At 44.5% G+C, this 23,003-nt stretch overlaps 1 protein-coding gene across 1 annotated transcript; it reads right to left on the reverse strand.

The window, feature by feature from the left end:
* Nucleotides 1-524: 524 nt before the first annotated feature.
* LOC146188558 (dermonecrotic toxin SPH-like) lies at nucleotides 525-21,276 on the reverse strand. The gene is made up of 5 exons (XM_084605071.1): nucleotides 21,081-21,276; nucleotides 17,063-17,194; nucleotides 13,871-13,990; nucleotides 7,538-7,775; nucleotides 525-1,066 (listed from the first exon to the last, which is right to left on the reverse strand). The coding sequence occupies exons 1-5, from the start codon at nucleotides 21,274-21,276 to the stop codon at nucleotides 892-894; spliced, it is 861 nt and encodes a 286-aa protein (XP_084461197.1). The 3' UTR covers nucleotides 525-891.
* Between the last annotated feature and the right edge of the window lie 1,727 nt (nucleotides 21,277-23,003).

The raw sequence follows: 23,003 nt of genomic DNA on the forward strand, positions 1-23,003 counted from the left end.
ACTAAGCCATGCCCAGTAGACCACCATACATGTGAGGAGTGGAGGAAAGGAAGAAAAAGGAAAAAAACAGATGTAATGGAATGAGTTTTGCACGTATCCATATAGACTACTTTAATTTTAAAATCGGGAACTCAAGTCCGAGGGCTTCAGGAGTGCCTTCAACGCTTTCTTTTGCGATGAGCGTTTTGTCCAAAGCCTCAAATTAGGACGAGAGTTCAAGCGGCGGAGAGTGGGAGCCAGGAGTGCATGCTGTGGCAGAAGCCCAGGAGAGTCACAAAATATGCGCTCAATCGTTTCGCCACACCCGCACTGCTCACACGTCACATCAAAACGGCAAACTTTCCAACATTTTTAAGGGAAAATATTTACGAAACGAGAAGCCGATGGACCCGTCGCGACTTGATTATGTCTTGCTTTTTATTTCGCAGGGCCTTTCCTGGCAACATTCACTATTACACTAATAGCACACGGCAGCTGAAATTCTTGTTATTTATGCATTTAGTGCCACTGTATTCGAGAAGATGAACTGACACTGCATCAACCATTGCGGGATGTAAGTATCGTAGGCGCCTCAAACAAACACGTGGTGGAAGTGGCATGAAATTTATTTCGTTTTAGCATGTTGTGACGTCGCTCTGCATGACATTATTTTTTGCACGATAGTCCCCCTCTCTGGTTCTTCGTAGTCTCTACTATGCGCAGCTTTACCTCTTTCCTGTTACTTAGAGTTCAGGTATGGCGTGCTATATTTGGGATCGCTCTAGTGTATTCATTTTATTAAGCATATCTCAAAGCTTCTTCACACCGGTCACCCTTAAAATGTTGTATTTTTGCTCTTAGCTACTGCGCTAAGCGGCTTAAAGACTAGGGTTACACCGGTGGGATATTTCGCTAATGTCCAAGAACGTCCATTTCTACGACGCGGTGCTTTTTTGAAGAAGCTTGGCCAAGAGTCCAAGGGCTGTCATGCATGTTGGCGGGGCGAAGCTTGCGCTTGAACTCCTTTTCCACCAGGATGTTGGCCATGCGGCGAGGTTTGTTTGTAATGATGCCGTCTATGCCTCGCCTGCAGTAGGTGAATTGATAAAAAGAAAATGTCTAAAATTCTGGCTACAAAAGTGGTAATAGTGATAATCAGCAGTTACTTTGGCGCAATCAGTGACAAATGATTGCGGGAAAGCGAGTTCATGAAAAAATATTTATTTCTGTGTGGTCGGGTAAATATGGAGAATAGCATGTGCTGAATCACGAGGGGCATGCACGTCCCAATCAAAGAAAATATACGGGACGAGAAACTGGCAGGCAACGAAAAAATGAATGCTTTTCCACAAATCTGCGCAAACTATCACTAAGCTATAACTTTGTGGTAAATTTTAACGCCTCTGCTAGGCTATTTTAGAGAGTTTTATAGTAGCGCGACCCGTTATTACGATCCTTCACCGTGATTTATACTGTGCATGCCCACATAGCAAGCAAGTGAGGAAGCGAGCATCGAGCAAGTGAGCACCATGATCCTTCATTGTGCTTTATACTGTGCATGCCCAGATAGCAAGCAAGCAAGTGAGCAAGCGAGAAACTGAGCACCACGATTGTTCGCCGTGCTTTATACTGTGCATGCCCAGATAGCAATCAAGCGAGCAGGCGAGCAAGCGAGCAGGCAAGCAAGTGAGCAAGCGAGAAACTGAGCACCACGATTCTTCGCCGTGCTTTATACTGTGCATGCCCAGATAGCAATCAAGCGAGCAGGCGAGCCAGCGAGCAGGCAAGCAAGTGAGCAAGTGAGCAGGCGAACAGGCGAACAGCGAGCAAGCAACAAAGCAAGCCACCGAGCAGGCGAGCAGGCGAGAAAGCAAGCAAACAAGCAAGCGAAAGTTCTTGATCCCTTTTGACTCAGGGCAGGCGTTGTTAACGCCACAGGAAAAACGGATAGTTGAAGAAAAAAGAGAAAAAACTTTACAACACATTCATTCAAAAGCCTCTATTCATGAGGATGACCTGAGACCAAGAGGGGAAGGGGCATTTTGCCAGTCTTTCCTGGCACTGATGGCGCTAGATGGCGCCACATGCTGGAAATCATCACCCTGACGTGCCGCGTCTGGATGAGCGCTGGCGGCGCGTGGTAGCGGATCACGGTGACGGATTGCGGACAGCGCTGCGCTAAAGCTCTCCTATTGCAGGAACGAGTTGCGAACAGAAAGACTGACACACAGGTAGACAGAAAGAGCGCAAACTATCCACTGGTTTTATGCGTTTCAGGGCCGCTTTTATAGGCAGCCTGCACACGTGTCTACAAAAGGGAGGAGTAGAAAGAATGAGACGGCAAATGATAACCTGCGCGACACTCAGCCAAAGCAGCTCAAAAATTCTTTTCCGCACTGTACAAGGAAACAGAAATGTCACTGATACAATGATCGTTTTTTGTCTTAATATGGTAAGCCTCTAAATGCCCACGGGCTACTTTGTCGTTGCTCCTGCCTAGAATCCTTATTTAAACATCGGTTCGTAACCGAAGCATGCAATGCAATGATCAAGCCGATTAGCATCTTCTCTTTTACTAATCGACCGCTGATAATTACTAAAAGAAAAAGTAAAAGACAACAAATATAAACCAGTTGATAGTTCGTGCTCTTTCTCTCTACCTTGAGTTTTTTCCTGCGTGTCTTACTGTGCGCAATTCGTTCCTGCAATAGTGTGCACCAACTCGCCTATCAAGTTATTCTAAACCTCTTCTGAGCGAACAAGGAGTGCTGTATGGTGCAATAAATTTGTTGGAACGACCTTCAGCGCCCTATTCAGCAGCGCTGTGTCGCGTAACGTCCGTAGTGTCTTCACCTTCCGTTCGACTTGTCAGATGTATATCGTCCTGTTCCCCGCATATTTGCCCCTTTTTAGCCCTTTATGCTACACTTGGTGGCATCCATGGCCCTACCGTAACGAGGCTGACGTGCCGTGTGTCTGCTGGTGGGTGTACCGTAAGTGCTTCACATGCTAATGCTCACGCACAGAGAATGCCGTGCGAGGCACTAATTTTAATACGCCATATATTGAAAACCATATCGCATCCTTTGGCAGATCCTAGTTTAGATCGTGTGCCACGCCAGAGACGACGAGACGGCTGCGATCCACGGCCAAAGGTAGTGACGTGATTGCGGACGCTCAATGTCGACCTGATGAACGCAACACGAGCTACTTGGACTGTGTGGTTCCTTGGCACGTTGCGCTAGAAGTTAGTGGTTGCCTCTAACAGCAGCAAAACCACTGGACTTCACTGGAGCAACAAGAGTGTAAAAATTTAATAAATATTGGCCTCGATAAAGGGCATAGATATTTCAAGACTTCTCATTTCAAGAAGTTTCGCGCTGCGATATACACAGATACACAAGAAAGCAGAAGAAAGCAAGAAAAAAAGTGAACCAACGAGCCCCCATTGCTGCTTTGCTGGCATAGATTTGCTGTACATTTCAGTAAGTTGGGAAAGGTGCTCTATTACGAAACGAGATTTTCTTAAGTAGCAGTGTTCACCCTCTCATTGAACTTGAAGGCAACATTTTGGGTGCCGGCTCTGTGCCAATACTGACACGAAGAGTGAGCAGAGAGGAAATTGATACAGGAGGGAGAGTTATATGTGGTTTGCTAGCTACGATATGACGAGCAGGGACAAAGCGAATGCAATAAAATAAAAGTAAAATAGTGAATATAATATAATACCATAAAATAACAATGACAAATATATCAATTACACAAAATATAATACAATAATAAAAGAAGTAAAGGTAATGCGCAAAACTACAAACTGAGAGAGCTATCCTCGAGGGCCACTAATATCAGACGTTATGTTAATGCTAACTTTGAGGAACCGTGGATCACTAGCGATAGCTGTAGCTCCGGCTTTCCTCTATGTAGGCGTGTACAGTACGTCCGATCACAATCTCATTACCAATTGTTCGGATCGACGTGCGCTGTTGTGCCGGTGGGGTTATCACACAGTATCCCACCGTCAACAGGGTTGTGCCAAGTAGTTGGGTGCGTAGCACTCGTCACCAGTTTCGTGAACGAGGGTTGTCAGCTCACTGGGCGGTAGCGATGAATCCGAGTCGGCGCTGGTGACATGAAGAAAAAGCTTTATACACTATTTACAGGCATTTACACAACGAGATCGGCTCTGGGGCCGAAAGCTAACATAGCCATACGCGACGGTCCTCGCGAACCGACGGCCGGGAAGATTCCGCCGCGTCCGCTCTCTCAGGGGTCCAACTGCTCCCGATGCACGCTAGTAACAAACGCACTCGCAGTCTCGAGCGAAAACACTTGAGTCTCCGTACCCGAGAATCCGCTGACGCTCAAATGGTCCAATCCGACGGCAGTACTTTGGCAGACACAGTGGAAGATTGCTGCGCACTTGCTTCAAATATGCCGCTGGGCGAGAAGGGGTCCATCGCCAGGGCCACGGCGCCGAGCTGTCTGGATGCTGAGCTCATGTTCAAATACGTCGCTTTTCTCCCCTTAACACGGCTCGCCTCCAGTACACCGGCGTCTTGCAAAGCAGTATCCGAATTTTGGGAAGGCGGCGTTCGCCGGAGAAGTTTGGCGTCCGGTTGAACTTCTGGGAGGCTTTGGCCCGGCACAACAGCGCACATTACTGATCTCTTGAGAGCAAAAATCTATGAATTACGATCAGATCGCCTCCCAGTTCACGCGGGGCGTGCTTCGTGCTGAGTGGAACCGAGGCTGCGAAGTGATGAAACCCGCACTCATAAGGCGCCATCGACAACTAGACACGCATCTCTGTAATGCACTGTGAGCGTCTGAGTAGGGCTTACATGCAGTATGCAAACCCGTGAGCCCTTTTAGATCATGCTGGCATCTTGAATTTTGTCATGAAGAGATGAATTGTAAACATCGAAATAAAATTTTAAATATTCTAAACAAGCAGAAGTGAGCTGAAATGTTTATTGTCCCTTTCGTTGAAACGTAGTCGTTCAGTTTCGCCATTATGCATCAATGCTTCAGCTTCGAAAACGTATTCTTTTAAACTGTATAGCAGCAGTGGACAGAAGAAAGTGGAGGTTCTGTTTACTTTGCCAGTTCTCTCACTAGGTCAGCCGAATTCGAAGTGAGTGACTCTGCTACTCATCAAAGATTTGCCATGAGCTGTGACTGAACTCTACACGTATGGTCGTGAGCATCAATGCAAAACTGATAAAGGCCAAGCTGCCCAGATGCCTGATCAATTTACAAAATAGAGAAATTTGTTTTAGGCTCTTCTTGTTTGGATGTAAATACTAGATACTGAGGGTATTCTGAAGACCTGCAGTATTTTTCGCTACTTACGACAGCAGCAAATCTATGAGTATTATGAGTATGGAGAAGCAAGAGCTCCAAGGAAGACAATTCCATAATCAAATGATTTGCAGGCCATCGTACGGCTTGGCAGCATGCGATATAATATGGTAACATACAATATTGTATAATATCATGGGCTTACAAAGAAAGACGCCGTCCATAGAGCTTCGCGATAAGCCGTTATCGCTTTGCTGATTCCGTTGACACACTTCTTAGATCTAGACTTGAAGATACACTTCATCGTCATCTAAAGAGTGTTCCACATTGGCTTCTCATAAACGCTGTATTCACAGGCGGTTTACGGTGGAGATAATGATTAATGAACTCTTCGTACTACAATCTGTACGGCTCAAAAGAGAAAGTTCTGGAATTCTGTTCTTATTTTCAGTGTAGGACGAACAACGTGTACATTACGAGAGCACTTTATGGAGCCAATCATCCATGTGCCTCCAACCGTAAACTGAATGTCAGGTCCCTAAGATTGCCATTCAGCAAAGAAGCTCAATCAAGTTTATCCTTGCATATTTAGGTAACATTCCATTCCTAAGAAAAACTATGGAATTTACGTGTAGCTATTTACTACATTGTCAACATATCTCTAGGGCATTGCACTTCATCTTGAGACCATTTCTAACATAACACACATCTACGTGGTGTCCAAAATTTCACAGTCGTGTAACGTTTGTTTGTTGAATTCAATTTTTCATGCTTTTACTTTTTCCATTTTATTCCTTTCATTTCTTCTATTCACTGACCATGGTAAAGTATGAATGGGTGCATATTTTTTCTCTTTCGTTGAAGACAGTTTCTTTACTCTCGGTAATGCAAGAGTTACTTTGAAAAAACACGCCTTCTCTATCAGAAACACAATAGTATCAACCTCTAGGTTAGCTCCGACCACATGAACTTCAGTAACACAACATGGCACCGCGCACGTACGACCAGTTCGGTATTTTGCCTCCATTTCCGTGGAATATGGACGTCCGAACCAGGCTTCCATAACTTAATAAATTGCTTGGATTAAAGCTGGATGGCTGCGTGACCTGAGAATGCTCTCGGTTTAACGCTCAGTTAATGTTCGCTGTAATCTCTCGAGAAGTAAGAAAATTGCTTATAAAGGATTTCGGACAGAAACAGCGCACTAGTAACGACACTGCGACAGAACGAAAATGAGAAACATGACGCTGAAAAAAGCGAAGAATTAAAATGCAATTGCTTGAGCGCTGGATGGGTGTTTCTTACTTTAATGCACTAAGGACGTATATTTCTCGCACTAGGCACCAGTCGCAAAAGATATATGCGATAAGTGTTTATAACTTAAAAGGTTGCTCCGAAAACGTTATTCCAACTAACGTTTGTATTTATTCATAGAACATTTTATAATAAAGCACTAATGTCACAATGTGGTGCAAATTTTTAAGTTTTATTTTAACACTGCTCTGCGGCAATGAAAGTAAATAAAAATATCACATGCTTGCATAATAATTCGGACAGTGAACGAATATGTATTAGTATTTATAATTTAATGCTATCAAAAAACATACTTCCTGAGCGACAGGTGCAGCCGTAGCGGTGTGTTTGGAAATGTTTTTGCGAAATAATAATAATAATAATAATAATAATAATAATAATAATAATAATAATAATAATAATAATAATAATAATAATAATAATAATAATAATAATAATAATAATAATAATAGTTTGTTCCCAGGAAAGGAAAGGTGCAGTATCTGTTACACTTGTTGCTGTGGACACCTAAACCGCGCCGAAAGAAAACGGAGGGAGGTGGGAGTGAAAGCGGAAAGAGAGAAGGGGGTAGCGTAGTTGAGGGCTCCGGAGCAATTTTTACCACCTGGTGATCTTTAACGCACACTGACATCGCACAGCAAACGGATGTCAGTTCGTTTCGCCTCTATCGAAACGAAGCCGCCGGCGTTCAGTATAAAGATATTTAAAGCGGAACCAAATCTGAGTACCTTACAGTTTGCCTTGTTCGAAGCCTAGGCGGCCTTGCCCTCGACATTTTACTGATCAGCCGGATGATACGCAGTCGCCAGGAATGCACGTCGAATTATTGCATTTTTTTCGTAAAATATGCCGTATACGTGCAATGCAATCCCATAATGCAGGATCGAATTAGAAATATCAGAGTATGCTAATGGAGCATGAAAGCAGTGCCAGTACTGCCCACCTGAGCGATCGTCGCAGCTGCTCCGGCTCATCGATGGTCCACTGGTAAGCCTTCTCGACGTAGTGATCTGCTCCTCGCGAGTCCCTGTTACGAATAACAGCTCGCATCCTGAGAGACGGGCGAAGGAACGAGACGCAGTTGGAGACGCCGTCTCCCTGCCAACGGTGCCTGGATATGTCGAGCTCCTGATAAAGTCTACTAATGGTTTCCAGCCTGTCGTTGTCGCTGACGTCAAATCCTGGCAACGAGAATACCATCAGAAGTTAATTTGGAGAGCACCTACAACTCGGCAAACACTTCACTTCGGTATATGCACAATTCTATGCCCCGGCGTCAGATATTAATCAAGAAAAGCGTAAAATAATTCGATTAAATGGAACATCTATAAAATGCAGAGTGCAGTATACTAGTAATGAACACAACACAAAGTGGTCCAAAGCATTTAAGAGACGCAAAGTTAGACCGTGAACATCACGCTGTGAGGACAGCCCTGAGTGTTCACTCCGCAAAATTAATCTGAGTTGCTGGTACAGCTAAGTACAGCCCGTCGCTACTATCAAGGATCCATTACATTCCGTTTTTTTTTTTGTGGTAATAACGGAACCTGCTTTGAGGAACGTTTGAGGAACGCTGAGGACTTCCATTCACATAAAACATACATATGGTGCCAAATACACTGTATTTACGTTCTAAACCAGCAGCAGGTTTTGCCTGCGCAACTATGCTACTTGCATCAAACCAGGATACAACAAAGAAATGCAACATACGTTTTGCCACAGGAAGCAAAGTCCTCAAGAGCCATCTCACTGCCCTAGTGGGGCATGTATTGGACATAACGCAGGTTACATTTCTTACAATGGCCCAAGGGTCAATTGGGGGAGGCGGCAGAAGAGGGTGCCTAATATCGAACTATTGTCATCCGCAGCCTTCCCCCTCTTACAACGATATACCTTGTGTGCCAGCGCCGCAGAAACTGCGCCTTTCCGTCTGCTTCTAACTAGCTGGACAAGTAAGTCCAAAGCAGGAGGCGCAGGTTCTGCAGCGCCGGGTACATTAGTCTCATGGGCTGTCTTCTTGCTTCGGCGAGGCAGCGCCGTTTCCACAAAATAAGCATTGCACACAAGAAAACCAATCGCCCAAAGAGGCTTCGCGGTTTCAGAACTCTAGGTCCGGCACGAACACACAGTGATCTATACACCAAGTGCCATATTGTTCGCGCTACCGCACATTCAAAGAACACATGTACTCTGCATAACACCAGTGCCCTCCATCTCCTCACCCTCGTGCGCTGCTGGTAATCTGGGCTGAGTTCCACGCAGGCTACCAGGTCACTGATTTCAGGCGCGGGGGTCTCTCAAAGTGGAGCATCAGGGAGCTCTGTATCTAGCAACGATTTGAGGCTGGCAGCTGCTCTGTAAAAGGCCAGGGGCCTCTATGCTTGCGGGCTTGAGTGGCGGCCTGGGGCAAATGCGCAACGAGCAGTGCTCAAAAAATACAATAGTAATGAGCGCCCTAGGTAGGATTTATATGTACGAGGCTCTTTCTCTCTTTCCACTTTCATTCCCACCTTCCTCCCTTCCCTTACGGTGCGGTTCGGGTGTCCACAGAGCAAGTGTGACAGTTACTGCGCCTTTCCCTTCCTGTGAACCAATTTAATTAATTAATTAATGACGGTTGCTAAGCGGCCTGCTACTCAGTGGGGCCTGACTGTGGTGCGGACAACGTAATAGGCGAAGCCGCGCGCACGAGGCTTAACCATGTTCACTTTGGCCTCCATGGAGAGGTCCAACTGTGCGGCGGTGCTCAATGAACGTGTTGTTCTAGAGATGGCCTCGTCCCACACTCGTGGGGACACTCCCACCTCCTCAAAGAGGATACCTAGAACGTTAACACCTTTTACAAAACAGATGTATATGAGTAGTTTATCGTTATATAGACCGAACCGAAGAGCTTTGCTCTTGTCCACGATTAGCTGTGCTCCGCTAAGATGAGCGTAACTCTGAAAACTCTGCATAAAGCTGCTCATGCTGTCGGCGTCGCGAAGGAACAACGATATGTCGTCGGCACACGCCGAAACGACATTAAATTCCTCCCAGTCATGGGAAATACACGAATATTGGGGGTACTTGAAACTCTGAGGAGCAGGGCGTCGAAGGCCAGCACCGGAAGTGCTAGAGACAACGGGCACCCCTGGCGTACTCCACGTGTCACTGGAAATGAGACGGAAGCTGAACCGTTTATAATGATATTGCGCTCAGGTCTACATATAAAGACGCCACTAAGCTAAAGACGCCAACGTTAAACCCATTGGCCCCTTCGCGCTTGAGCGTCAGTGATGCAAAGTCTTGGCACCGCGCATGACTGGAAGGGGCTAACGAGGTTCGGCAACAAAGGCTTCAAGCGGTCGACGAAGAGCGAAGTGACTAACTTGTTGTCTGTGTTAGGAGGGTTATTGGCCGCCAAGCCTCAGGGCACGACGGCACCATTCCTTGTTTGGGGACCCCCAGGACTATCCTGCCCTCCCTAAACGAGTGCGGTTTGACTCCTTGTTCAAGGAAGGCATTCACCATTTGCATAATGGAGTCGCCAAGGTCTCAAAAAAAAAAGGTGTAATAAAATCCGGCTACTAGTTTATCTGGTCCAGGCGCAGAAACCCTGTGCATAGCCTTTAACACACCATAAGTTTCCTCGGTTGCTCGCGCGCCTAGCGACGAGGATATCTCATCACGCGGATGGGGGAGAGAGCCACAGAGCGCGGCCATAGCGTCCTCAAAGTCGGCCTGTTCGCGCGTATCCTCTGATGTAGAAATTTGAGCAAACTAATTGTGGAAACCCTCCTCAATATCGCACTGCTAGTCACTAAAATCGCTGTTCGGCAATGCTATGTTCGGCAATGTTCGGCAATGCAAATAACTGCTTACATTTTACTCATTCTTTTTGCAGCACCTAACTGGTTTAGTTCATGGGGTTTAACGTACCAAAGCGACTTAGGCTAAGAACGATGTCTTATTTGTGTACTGCGTAAATATCAACCAACCAGGGTTCTTTAGCGTGCACTGACATTGCAAAGCACCCGAGCGCCTTAACTGTTAGCGCCTCCATCGAAAAGTGACCGCCGCGGCTGGGCTTCGATTTCGCATACTAGGATACAACTGTCGTCAACGACTCTGCCATAGCGGCTGGGCGCTAATTTTTGGGCATGTTTAGAACATTGGACAATACACAATTTTCGCTTAAATCTAAAGGGTACTGTGTTTGGAACACTTTCCATTGAGTATTGCTTCAGAGCCTGCGCTGTAGAAACAAATAAATACATAATTATTAGCTCAGAATACAAACATGCTAGGTAATGTAAAACATACATGTGTTTTTTGTCAGCCAAGGTGGAAAAGGCGAAGTTTTCGACTTTACATTTCCGCGTGTCGGATGAGCGCTCACAAAGTACGCCCGCGTGGGCTTAGGACAGGGCGTCACAGAGCTCACTCTGATGTTCCGTCCCCTTCTCAAGCGTTTTCGCATATCCGAGAAAAAGGTAGTCATTTGGAGCCAATGAGGAGCTTAGCGTATGACCGGGTGAACGAGGCGTGCACACTGTTAAAATTGTAAATCGGATATTCTGAAGGTGACTGAACAAAAGAATTGCATAAACGCGGTTCGCCCTTTTCTGTACAACGTTGTGGCGTTATCAGGTACACTACTGTTCTCATCCCGCGTTCTCTAAGTCCAGCTTAGATTCTATCCGAGAGACCACTGCGAGGTAGTGACGCCGCCATAGCAATGAGGCTGGGACCGAAGTGGTCATAAAAAAGAACGAACGGTGGTCACACTGCAAGCCATCTCGCATCGCTTTGCAGCTCGAAGTTCGAAACGCATGCTGGTATTCGTGCACAACAAACCATGAACACGAACAGCCTCGCAAAATGGAACTTTAATGCAAACAACTCGGCCGCACTAAATGTTATGTCTTCGCAGTTCTATAAGCTGCCGGAAGTGTCTCTGCAGAATTGTTTCGACACTGGCATCAAAATTGCGCACATCCTTCGCAGATCCATCACAATACGTATTTGACTGATAAAAACTGTTAGAATTTTTTATTCAATTTTAAGCAATGAATAAACAAGAGCCGTTCAGGTTCCCCTAGGAAAAACGTCCGCGAACCTATTTTTTAACGCATATTTTATTTTCACCGAGGAAGGGATACATGGCGAAAAAGGGGGACGGGAGAAAAAGCTGCACAGCAGCAGCTTGACAATTCTCCGGCCATCCAGGCCACAGTGACACACTCTTTGGTATAACATTTTCTTCAATGATTGTAGAAAGTAAAATTCATTACACTGTCATATACAGATGCAAAATACAAATAATGTATAGTTGTACGCAAAACTACGCATCGGATATTATACAATGAGTATTGAGCATGCTAGTCCTCAATTACCACTTCATTCCAAATTGACCGATGTTGTTTTCAACTCAGGTACTCTGATCTGATTACCGGAATGTTGCTTAGAAATTTGGCGTGAATTCAAACATTTTTTCTTTGCTCATAAATTTTACTCCTTCATCAAGAGTTTTAGCCTAAGGTCAACGCCGCCGATAACGACGGTGGCGACGCTTGACACAGGAGGCTGTTGAGAAGCGCACTGCGGTGTGTCGCTGCAACGAATCCAGACGTCGCACACAAGGGGACGCGTATGCAGGATGCCTCCAACGAAGCGTGACAACCAAAAAAGAGATAAAAGCGATTTGCATATTATTGAAAAACCCCGCCGGGGTGGCGCAGTGGTAAGACGCCCGACTACTGTGCCGGAGTTCGCTGGTTCGAGCCCGACCTCGGCGGCTGCGATTCGATGGAGGCGAAACGAAGTGGCGTCCGTGTGCTGTGCGATGTCAGCGCATGTTAAAGATCCCCAGGTGGTCGACATTACTCCGTAGCCCTCCACTACGGCTCCCCTTTCTCTCTTTCCACTTTCACTCCCACCTTCCTCTCTTCCCTTACGGCGCGGTTCAGGTGTCCACAGAAAACAAGTGAGACAGTTACTGCGCCTTTCCCTTCCTGTGAACCAACCAACCAAAATATTATTGAAAAGCGATGTAAGTGCGCTAGCACTTCTTAGCCTTGCGTTGCTTTTTTCTATATCTTTAGGCTTTTTCGAAGAGCAAGAGAGCGTGCCTGAATAAAAACAAGCGCCCGTTACGACGCGGTGGTGAACACTGCTTCACAATGCGGAAAGCAACGTAGAACCAGGGTCAAGGGAGCACCGCGCGTACACTAATGCTGTCCGTGAAAGCTGAGAGATGACAGACACGGAGTAAGGCTACAGTGCATAGAGTAAGGCCGAAGCTGCCGACGTTGAGGGCACGCGATCGACTCGCGAATTCTCATTTCAGAGGAACACGCGGCTGCTCAGTCTCCTCTTTGCTAAGCCTCGTGGTGCCCGCGTCGCCAGCTTCTCTCATATACGTAAGTTTTAAGGAGGGAAAAAGAGAAAGCGGTTTAGAGACAACCCTGATTGTGACTAGTAGTGCTACGCACTATTAGGAAAGTTAATTCCTCATCCAGGAAACAACGTGCACAGTCACCACTGGCAGCGTCGTTTGATGATGTCAGATGAGCGACGTGATATCGCGAGGGAGTGAACTATCTTTCGTAAGGTAGTTCGATAGTTCCGCGCCTGTCCGTTCAGGGTGGTGACACGACTGTCGGCGCCGCCATCTTGCTACATCCACCGCATGGGCTTACCGTTGCGGTCAGTTGTGCGCGGATGGAATTGTTGTTACAGACGTGCTTAACTGACACCGACATCGTTCATGCTTTAAATGTTCGTGACATAGGGCCATTTAGGGCTAGTTTTAGTTAAACGCGCGGCGCGGGGCTGTGCATAGGCTATCATCACCCTGAACGGCGACGCTGCTCTCGAAGCCCCCTAGACTTCTATCGCCATACTCACAGTGAATTTTACGAAGTGTTGCAAAAATCTATTTGTTCGCCTTGTCCAACGCATGCGCTGAGAGTACAGACGCCTTGAAAAAAAAAAGTGCAGCCTTAGCTTTGGTGGAAACCAGAACTTGCTTTTAGAGATTGTGCGAGAAATTTAAGTAGCTTTAAAGGAGAAGCTGCTAAACCGAAAGCGCCTCCTTGGAGGGTGCTGGTCTTTAAAAATTGGAAAGGCTTTTAAATGTGTGGCAAATTGGTTTAGGTAGTTCCGAAATCAATTTATTTTTAAAATGCTGTGATAATTATGGCGTGCTCTGAAACCGGACATGCTCCAAGTCTTGCTGTCGTCTACAGCTTAAGCGGTAAATAGCCACACAACAAAAAATGACAAAACTAACCGATATTATTCAGCATATGTGGGGCGTGGTGCTGGATGGCAGATATCGCTCCTTGGAACACGCTCTTGTCTCGTACACTCGGAACTGACAGTAGCACATTCATTCCCTCCATGGGTGAGACTGCAATGAAAATTCATTGGAAAATTCAATTAAATCGATCACTATGCACAAAAAAATAAAGAAAGGAATCTGGGGCCCGTTGATCTCAGCTTATCAATTGGAGAATCGCTGCAAGCTAGCTGCGCACAATTTGGTCACTATGCACTTCCTCCGAGCACGAAAGGAGCACAATTAAGGCACTGGCGTATTAAAAAAACGAAGCTAGTTTTGTAGCAGAAGCAACCCTACTCTAGACACTGAGCCATTTCGCGGAGCTCCCGATGAGCCAAGCTGCGCATGCGCTTGGAGCGAGTGACGTCAACAGGAGCACAGCTGGAGACGCGTCGGAGCCGCCGCCGACTCCTCCGCTGCGCGGGTGAATCAGAGGTGTCGCCGCCGCCGCAGGTGTTGTTTCCGCAATTCTACTCGGGATGATCATTCAAAAAATGACAGACAATTTTGTTGATCAAAATACGCAGAAAAAAAGAGAAATCTTCAATAATAGCCGGAAATATGGCAATCTGTGTGGGCTTGCTTATAATATTATTTGAGGTTTCAAACCATCCGATTCTCTGAATGTGGAAACGGTCGATAGAAAAACAGAACGTCTAATACGGTTTCCTACCAGACGTTCATCACTCTGTTGTAAGTGGCGACTCAGTAATTTCACAGCATTAATTAAACAATTACAGAGAGGTTGCGGCTTAGCCATTTATTTACACTTTAAACGATTTCTTGCGGTTTGGTGTATGAACGAACGAGGATAAAGCGCAAACGTATTTGCTTGCTCTAATAAGTATGCGTCGCTTTTGCGCGCGAAATTCTTTACGCAGCAACATAATTATTCTCTTCTCATTTCCCGTGTTTTGTTAACTGTTTATTTTTATATGTGCTTCGTCCATTATATTGTTACGAGTGAAAATAGAAGAACAGCAACAGTACGTTCGGCAGCCTGCAATCACCAGTGCACTTCTGTCTCTTCGTCAATTCCCCGAGGGGCCACACTAGTTCCACAATACATGTGGCAATACGCACAGCATCACCTATGCGAAAGTGGATTTGAGCATGGTGAGTATCGTGCGAGCTTCGAGCGACGTAAGACGGGCCAACTTAAAGACCAAAATGAGCTACAGCTGACTAATGACGATCTGTGGCGGACACATCAAGTACAGAACTGCATACGTAATCTGTCTGGATAAGATATAACACCTGTATAAGAGAGGATTCATCTACTGGGTGTCCCGGGTGTGCAACTAAGTTTCAGAGCTTCTGAGCGTCATGTATTGTAACGGGTATGCAGGATTTGTTTCGTTCTAAATAAGCATAAAACGTGGAGTCCAATTTATCAACTTCGCAATCGAAGGATTGAACAATAAATTATACATTCAATGTTGTAGACCCTCTTCGACGATAACTGCAAGAAAGTGTCACACCAAAATCCCATTTAAATGAAAAAGCACCTTTCAATGCTTTAAACGATAACTCGAATAACGAAAAATATGCCTGCAATTGCATTAGCTTCCCGAGTCGCGTTTCAAGGAAGAAAATCAGCTTTTCTCTAAAGCACTTTTCCTGATGTCACTTTGTATGTCACCTGGAGTTATCTTTGTAACTAGTATAATTGGTCGAGTCTATCATTCCTCATTTATGCATGCAGTTACCGTATACTTTTCTCAATTTTTTTATTTGATTTTTGTGTATAACTATTGTATAACATATTATATAACATATTGATGCACGACGTGGAGTTGCCCTGCTGTTGCTTCTTGCAGTTCCTGAGTGGGCCCGTGTTTTGTTTATGAGACCGAGGAACCAAATTATTTACATGCATTTTTTCCTATTGTTGGAAATAAATTGTTTGATTGATTGATTGATTGATTGATTGATTGATTGATTGATTGATTGATTGATTGATTGATTGATTGATTGATTGACTGACTGACTGACTGACCACCTGAGGAATTTTTCAGTGGTAACATAAATAAATTCGTACCACTCCGATTGCGTCAGAGCCTCTACTTCCTTCAAGAGCCGCGTGGCTTATACCGAAGTTCTACAGCTACAAATTCTATCATTACATGTCTGGCTTATGCCGAAGTTCTAGGAGTTATAAATTCTATTATTACAAGTCTCCGACTTTATCAGAGGTTCAGATGGGATCCTAAAGAACGCGCAAGCGGAGATCCAAGCGCAGTTGATTAGTCATCAGGCAGTGCTTCGAGGACATTTCTGGAAGGTAAACTAGGGAAGAACTCCTTTCGCTCAAAACATTGACATCAGGCCTTTTGTAAATGGAACAAAAATGCCTCGATTGCTACTCTCTTGTCGTGGATTGTTTTGATGAGACAGCTTTAATTCCTCATGAGCGCCTCATCAGAGCGTGTCCAACTTGAAAAGAAAAGCAATCCGGGTCCGCGCCAGCAATCGGATCACCATCCTTCCGTTAAAAAGTAAACAAAATAAAATAAAAATAAAATGATGAAATAAAAACAAAAATACAATAAAAAAGAAAAGGACGACGACGCTTTCGGAGTCGGAACGTAAGAAGCAACAACGATCACGCTTTCGCATTTCTTAAGCGCAGGTTCGGGAGTGCTCTCAAATGTTTGTATCCAGGACTATAGCCTTGAAGGGGCTCACTTCCTGGCAAGCTTTGGAGGTCTCGTAAAAGGTTAACTGCACAGGGAGGAGTAAGAAGACTATATTCTCGAAAGCATATTATAGGCAAAGGCCGGAAGGAAGAAAGGAATTTAGGGTGGCTCTATTTACTATCTAGTATTTGGACAGGAGGATTTGTCATCGAGAGCCTATCAAAAGGTTCTCCGAAAACCGCTGGATGCGGATTAGATGCTTTGCTTTCATTATTATTTTTGTTTTCTGCTCGGAATACAGTAGAAGCATAAATTGGCCTAGTTTTCTTCTCCTCCGTAATGCAGCTTGTTTCTCCGGGAAATGTAATCTTCGCATCTACGCGGGGATAACTCCTGAATTGCTGGCAACCTGAGGCAAGCTGGAACATTCTCGTGGTGACGCTCTTGGCGGCTTCCCTACTGGCATTGTTTCTTTAGTGCACAGCTATCATACTTATCTTACCTCGTTGCCACAGGTTGTGCAAAAGCTTCATCGCAATGTCTGTGCCCGCCAGGTACTTTTTGTCCTTGTGAAGATCCTGAACTTTCAGATCGAGAAATAGGAGCAAAAGCTTCTTCCTGTATTTGCCTCTGTCTGCAACACAACAACTGTGCTTTAAAACACGATCAATGATTCGGGAAGAATATGGTTTTTTTTTTTTTGTCGTTGTAAAAACAAAATAGACATGTAGTGCAAACTGAAAATTTTGCATCAAATGAGCAGAACACTTAGAACAAGAATTTTATTAGCACTGTTTTTAAACGCTCTGTGTATCATCCTAGAAGATAAAAATACCACTTTTCAACTTATCGTCAAAAACTGCCAGGCAGAGGCCTCCTCTACTAAACCTTAAATTTGTTTTTACCATTAACCTTTTCGTAACAGTACTGTTTGCCCCACAGTGTTTAATAGCACACTCATATATTATGCTTTCGGAAAGAATGAAGGGAAGTTTTTTTGAAGCTGTATGGCTACACAGACTTGGCGCACTGCTTTCTTGAAAGCAGTGCGCCAAGTGCACCTAGCCCTAGCCCTAGCCCTATGGTCAGATGAGATTGCACCATTCTCTTGACTTGAACAAATTTTAGTCTTTCTTACTGATTATCTGGGTGGAGTAATGCCGCGCCGCACAACAATCACTGCCCTAAAGAACCGCACCTCAAGCATCACAATATTTACTCATCTCCGTAAGAGCGTGTACTTATCTCCGAGAAATCACCATTAGAAAGAAGTTTGACCGAACATATCTCCTTTGTGCACATTGCGGTAATCGCAATAAGTAGCACGTGATAATGAGCAGAGTGGCATTGTCGAGAGGGCCAAGTCATGGCATATCTTTTAAAAGAGCTGTGTGCCCAGCTGAGCCAAGTCGATTACGGCTCGGGCTTGAAGCCTCTATTTTCTTTTATGGCGAAAGATTCGTTCGCACGAACAGATACAAAAAAAAAAAAAAAAAAAAAAGATCTGTCTACACCAGGGACGAAAACCACTCGATCGTCAGACGTGTGCCCGTATTCCGAGTTTGCGTCGTTATTGAAAGTGTTGCCATCTCCCTGACGTCAAATCATCTGATTGGTGGACACATCAGAACTGGACGTCCCTGCCATTTTGGGTTCGGGCGTTTCCTCCAATCAGAGGAGATAACGTCACGTTTGTTAACAACGCTAACTCGGAATACAGGTCCAGGCTCGTGAGAAACCGATGGCAGTTCTCCTTGTCTAGCGTGAGGATGATAAATAGCAATGACCACGAAGATGCAATAAGTGACGGCTCACACTTGTTTCGTGGAAACCTAAACCCCGCCTTAAGGGAACGAAGGAAGGTGGAGAAAAGGTGGAGAGAGAGAGAGAAAGAGAGAGGCGTACAGTAGCGGAGGCTCCGGAGTAATTTCGACCACCCTGAGATCTTTAACCTACATTGACTTAGCACAGCACACGGACGCCACTTCGTTTCGGCTCCAACGAAACGCACGATTCCCACTCACAGATTTCGCCCAAATTTTCCTGAAGCCACAGCTCTTGAAATCCTAGCCTCCAAGCGAAATATTAAATTAAACCGTGGCGTGTCAGTGCACACACTTCGTCCCTGGCCAGTTTAGCGATATCTGCACCCCTGTTTCTAGGAATTTGGAAGGAGCACATCCCCAGTGGGTGAGAGCCTAGCTGGGCTCATCCGGGCGAAAGTTTTGTTGGGACAGGGAGGTATCTGCTGGGTGTTCCTTAACCAAACTTTCTCGAGGGTATGGTATCTTATGCGATAACAAGCAGCGCAACACTTTGTCTTGGGATTACGTGATAAATGTTTAGGTCTGCGTTCCGGCATAGACCAAAATACCACGGCCTAATATTGTTGGGCCAACTTCATAGTTATGTGGGCAGTTCCGTTAATTTTGAGAAATTCGTGTGCCTTCAGCACGTATACGCATTTCAAGTTATTGTGAAATTAATAAAGCAGAAGATGACTTTAATAATACGCATTTTTTAAGTTTTAGAATGAAGGAAATACTTATGTAACCATCTGTTGGGATTTTGCTAACTAGTTGTATGCCAGGAAATGATAGCAATATAAATCTTCACATTTCAGTAGGTATAAAATAGTTCTCAATTACCTCGATAGAAATTGAGATCATATTTATCCTCCCGGTTGGAATTAGATAACAGTAACACATGCCGCTAACTTAAAGAAACTAAGATCCCAGTCACTCCATACTGGAAGTTTAATGGTAGTCGTGTGAATTTAATTACTCGCCTTATGAAAATTTCGCTGAAAAGATGCTTTAGTAGGAAGCACACGAAAGACTACAGCGTCCACTGACGACAAGGACAGGGAGGCCTATTTTTTGAATTAATCAGTGCGGAATTGTTTTTTTTTTTATTCATGAAGATAACTTATTGAACAGTAGAAGAAAAATCACGCATAATAAGAATTATTTAATCATGAAGAAGCTCAACAGAAATTGCAAATATAGTGCGAAAAAATTCCCTAAGGTGTACTTCGTTTGAATGCCTATTGCCTTCCTTTGCCAACCCGCATTTCTCTATATTGGATTGCTGCTTAACCAGGCGAGAGCCTTGATTATGCTAACCTTCATTCCATAAGTAAAGTCATGGGCTACCCACAGCTCCCAAACTACGTTAGATCATGTTGCGGGTGAAGATAGCGGTAGTGCAGCATGCATCACTTGAGCCGCTATGAAAGAGTTGATGCTAGTGAACACTCGTATATGAATAGTTCACACGCAACGTAGCTACAAAAGAAAGCACAAGATTGAATAGCCATCACCGTTGGTAAGCGGTAGAGCACCGGACGCAAAATTCTTGCTTTGTGCATTCGAATTCCACCGGCGACGGCATATGATTTTCGTTCTGCACTCTAATATATCACTTAACTAAACATCTAACCTTGTGTCCGGCACATCATAGCCAAAGTTGCTTTTGCGACATAAAACCCCATATAACTAAAATCAAATCAATTATATTTAGGAATATATTTATATTTTACTTTGATCGACACAAAAGTATATATTATTGTCTAAGTCAGTGGCTGTAGGCTTCTTTCTTATGCTATCGCACGAGCTTCATTTTCCTGTATTTCTTTGCTGCTGAAAAAAAAAAAAGTAATGTAATTGTGTAAAGCTGCATGACTGTGCTCAATCAGATAGGGAAATGGAACACAAACATCATATAGGTTTCGTTGTGAACGAGGCAGTCATAGCGGTACCGGGACATCAATGTGTTTATGTTTTGTATGCTTTTTTTTGTTTTCCTTTGTGACCTCGGCAAGTGCTGTTTTTTCAATATGCCGAAATTCCCTCGCCGGACGGGTTACCTTCTTATCGCCAGCTATATCATACGGGAGCAGTTCAAATTCACTTCATCCAGTACAGTTATCAGAAACACATCGCACAGATTAAGCTTTGTTATTAAAAATAAATTTCACATCGGACAAATACATGCACTAGCTTCTAGAGAATATAGGTTGGCAGAAAATGTTTTATTAGGCGAAATAAAGTGCGCGTATAGCGTCGAAGGATGGCTATTTTATCATCGTAAAGTTTGGCTCCACTCCATTGTGTGTACTGTTCGTATTTCTTCTAGCATTCTTTCATGCCACATGTTACTGGCTCGTCTATAAACGACAAATCTATTCCAAGGAGTTTTTAACCTTTTTTGTAGCCCCTGAAAGGAAAAAACCTAAAATAAAGAAAGAACCTATTTGCAGAGTGATTCACTAGGAATTGGGAGACATGCTGAAATAAGTCTGGTAAAGTTTTTCTTCTTGTTCTGAGCGTACTCGACCAGAAAGAAAATTAGGTGTGTGTGCGTGTTACTGATTAATAGTCTGTGAACAATCTATATTTCTCATTGAATCACCATTACATCGATAAGTAACAGATTTATAGGTGGTCAATTCAAATCTTCACGAGCACACTTTTTTTCTCAATACCGCTGCTTATCCGATAGCAGCGCTATCTGCTTACATGGGTTAGTTGTCTTCCGGACATAGCGTAGAAAATCTGGCACCCGTTCGTAGTTTTTGCACTTCCTGAAGCAGTCGCACGGCGGGCCGTGGTACATTTTCGTCGCGTTGCCGTTTCGGTCGAACGTGACGTCGGTCTCGACGGAGTTGGCGCCTTCTTTCATAGCATTGTCTAACTCGGTAATCGAGTTCACCATGTGGGCGATGATATAGACAGGTCTGAGACCGGAGGCACACACCTTATGAAATGAGAGAACCGTTAACGAGAGGGCGAAGAATATTATGCGGCTAGCAAAAAGCACTCAAAGTTTTAAATTCAGAGATTAGAGGTTTTCTAGAACTATACATAGGAACAAAAAATTTCTCTTGAAATACACTATTACCGTTTACACATCACATGATAAAATGAGCAAAAAGAAGTGGATATCAAAATGCAAAACAAAGAAATAATGAAGAAGAGGAGGAGTGAGCTCAGTTTCCAAATTACTCACAGGAATTTCGAAAACTCCTGTCAGAGAAGCCAGGAGTAGCGCAGCTTTAGGGAGCAGCACCATGGTTAGAGTATGGTGTTCTTGCCCTTTGGGTTGCTAATTGTCCCAATTTCTTCTAAAACAGAGGTTAGCGTAATAAGTAAGAAAAAGGAATTAAACAGCACTGGAAGATGAGCAAGTGATCAAGAAAAAGAAAACCCGCTCTGAATATAACCGAAATGATTTGTTAAGAAAAGTCACGCAGCGTATAACGAAGACGATACGAATAAATGACAAGAAGTAGAAACAGCACCAGCCACACTCCACGAAAGAAACTATAAATAGTTCCTGATTAATATATGCGCAGTCTTTTGGGAATAGAGCTGTTGACAGGATCCTGATGCATCCTTTGTAGTGTTGGCGGCGCAGCTCAGGCGCATGTCCCGCGAGGCCACTCGACGCCGTACATCCAATGCTCGGCGGAGCCGCCAGAAACACGTCAGCTCTCGGCGAGCGAGGAAAGAAGACTCCCCGTTTATTGGTTCTTGGGATACATGAGACAGACAGAAAACACACGTGACTGCTGGCTGCTGTACGCAGCAGACATGAAGAGGCTCCCGATGCTTTCTTCACTTAAGACTTTGTATATTGCAGGCATCGGAAATGAGCTTCAAGGTCTCTGCAGAATGTAGGCTAAATGGTTATGCGTGATCTTTTGCTATATAGTTTGCAGTCGATCAGTAACTAAGCGTCTCGTCTCCCTTATGTAAAAACGGCCGCATGATGGCGGCAATCCAGCACAACAGGCAACAAACTTCATGTGTTTTTTCTAGCAGCTTTTTTTTTTTTTTGTTATTTACAACCTCGTTCAAACTTTCACAGAGTCCGCTTAGTTTATTCCCGGTCAAAAAAAAAGGGGGGGGGGGGGGGGCCTAATGTCTCTTTGCAAACAATTGTTTTTTCATGTTGTGCGAAAGTTTATGCATGTACGGGATACATGCTCCTTTCGTTTTTCTCTTCTTGTTAGCTTGAATCAACAATGCGCAAGTTTTATCGCGTTCTAAATTCGGCAGAATAGACCTCCTCAAAGACAGACTCAATTTTCTTGGCGTATTCTGCTGCAGATAGCATTTCAACCTGTTCGTAGAAGCTGGCTGTCGTTTGATGCACACACGACCTATGCAACATGGCCTTTAAGCATGCATACGTGATTCTGCGCTTGATAATCTTGCAGTAAGCCGACTGGAAGGTAGAAGACGCTTTCTGGACCTCGGCGACTATCCCGAGCAAGGATGGTGTAGAAATGTGAACATACTATTGGTGAGAAACTGAGCAGTAATTTGAAAATTATGAAGTTGGCAGTGGTTTGCATGAGCTTCATCAGTGTGGTATAAAATTAAAACGTTCATGACGTGTCTCATTCACAATGGTTGTGTCATCAAGCTTTGTTACAG

Source organism: Amblyomma maculatum, chromosome 5 (assembly GCF_055883805.1).
Source record: "Amblyomma maculatum isolate TAMU_Amacu chromosome 5, ASM5588380v1, whole genome shotgun sequence".
NCBI lineage: Eukaryota > Metazoa > Arthropoda > Arachnida > Ixodida > Ixodidae > Amblyomma > Amblyomma maculatum.

What these genes read in the sequence shown, in the direction of transcription:
- LOC146188558 (XM_084605071.1), bottom strand. Translation starts at nt 21,276, where the DNA reads ATGGTGAACTCGATTACCGAGTTAGACAATGCTATGAAAGAAGGCGCC. An exon ending in GCACAACCTGTGGCAACGAG is followed by an intron (nt 13,991 to 17,062) that starts GTAAGATAAGTA and finishes TTTTCATTGCAG; the next exon opens with TCTCACCCATGGAGGGAATG. An exon ending in ACATATGCTGAATAATATCG is followed by an intron (nt 7,776 to 13,870) that starts GTTAGTTTTGTC and finishes TCTCGTTGCCAG; the next exon opens with GATTTGACGTCAGCGACAAC.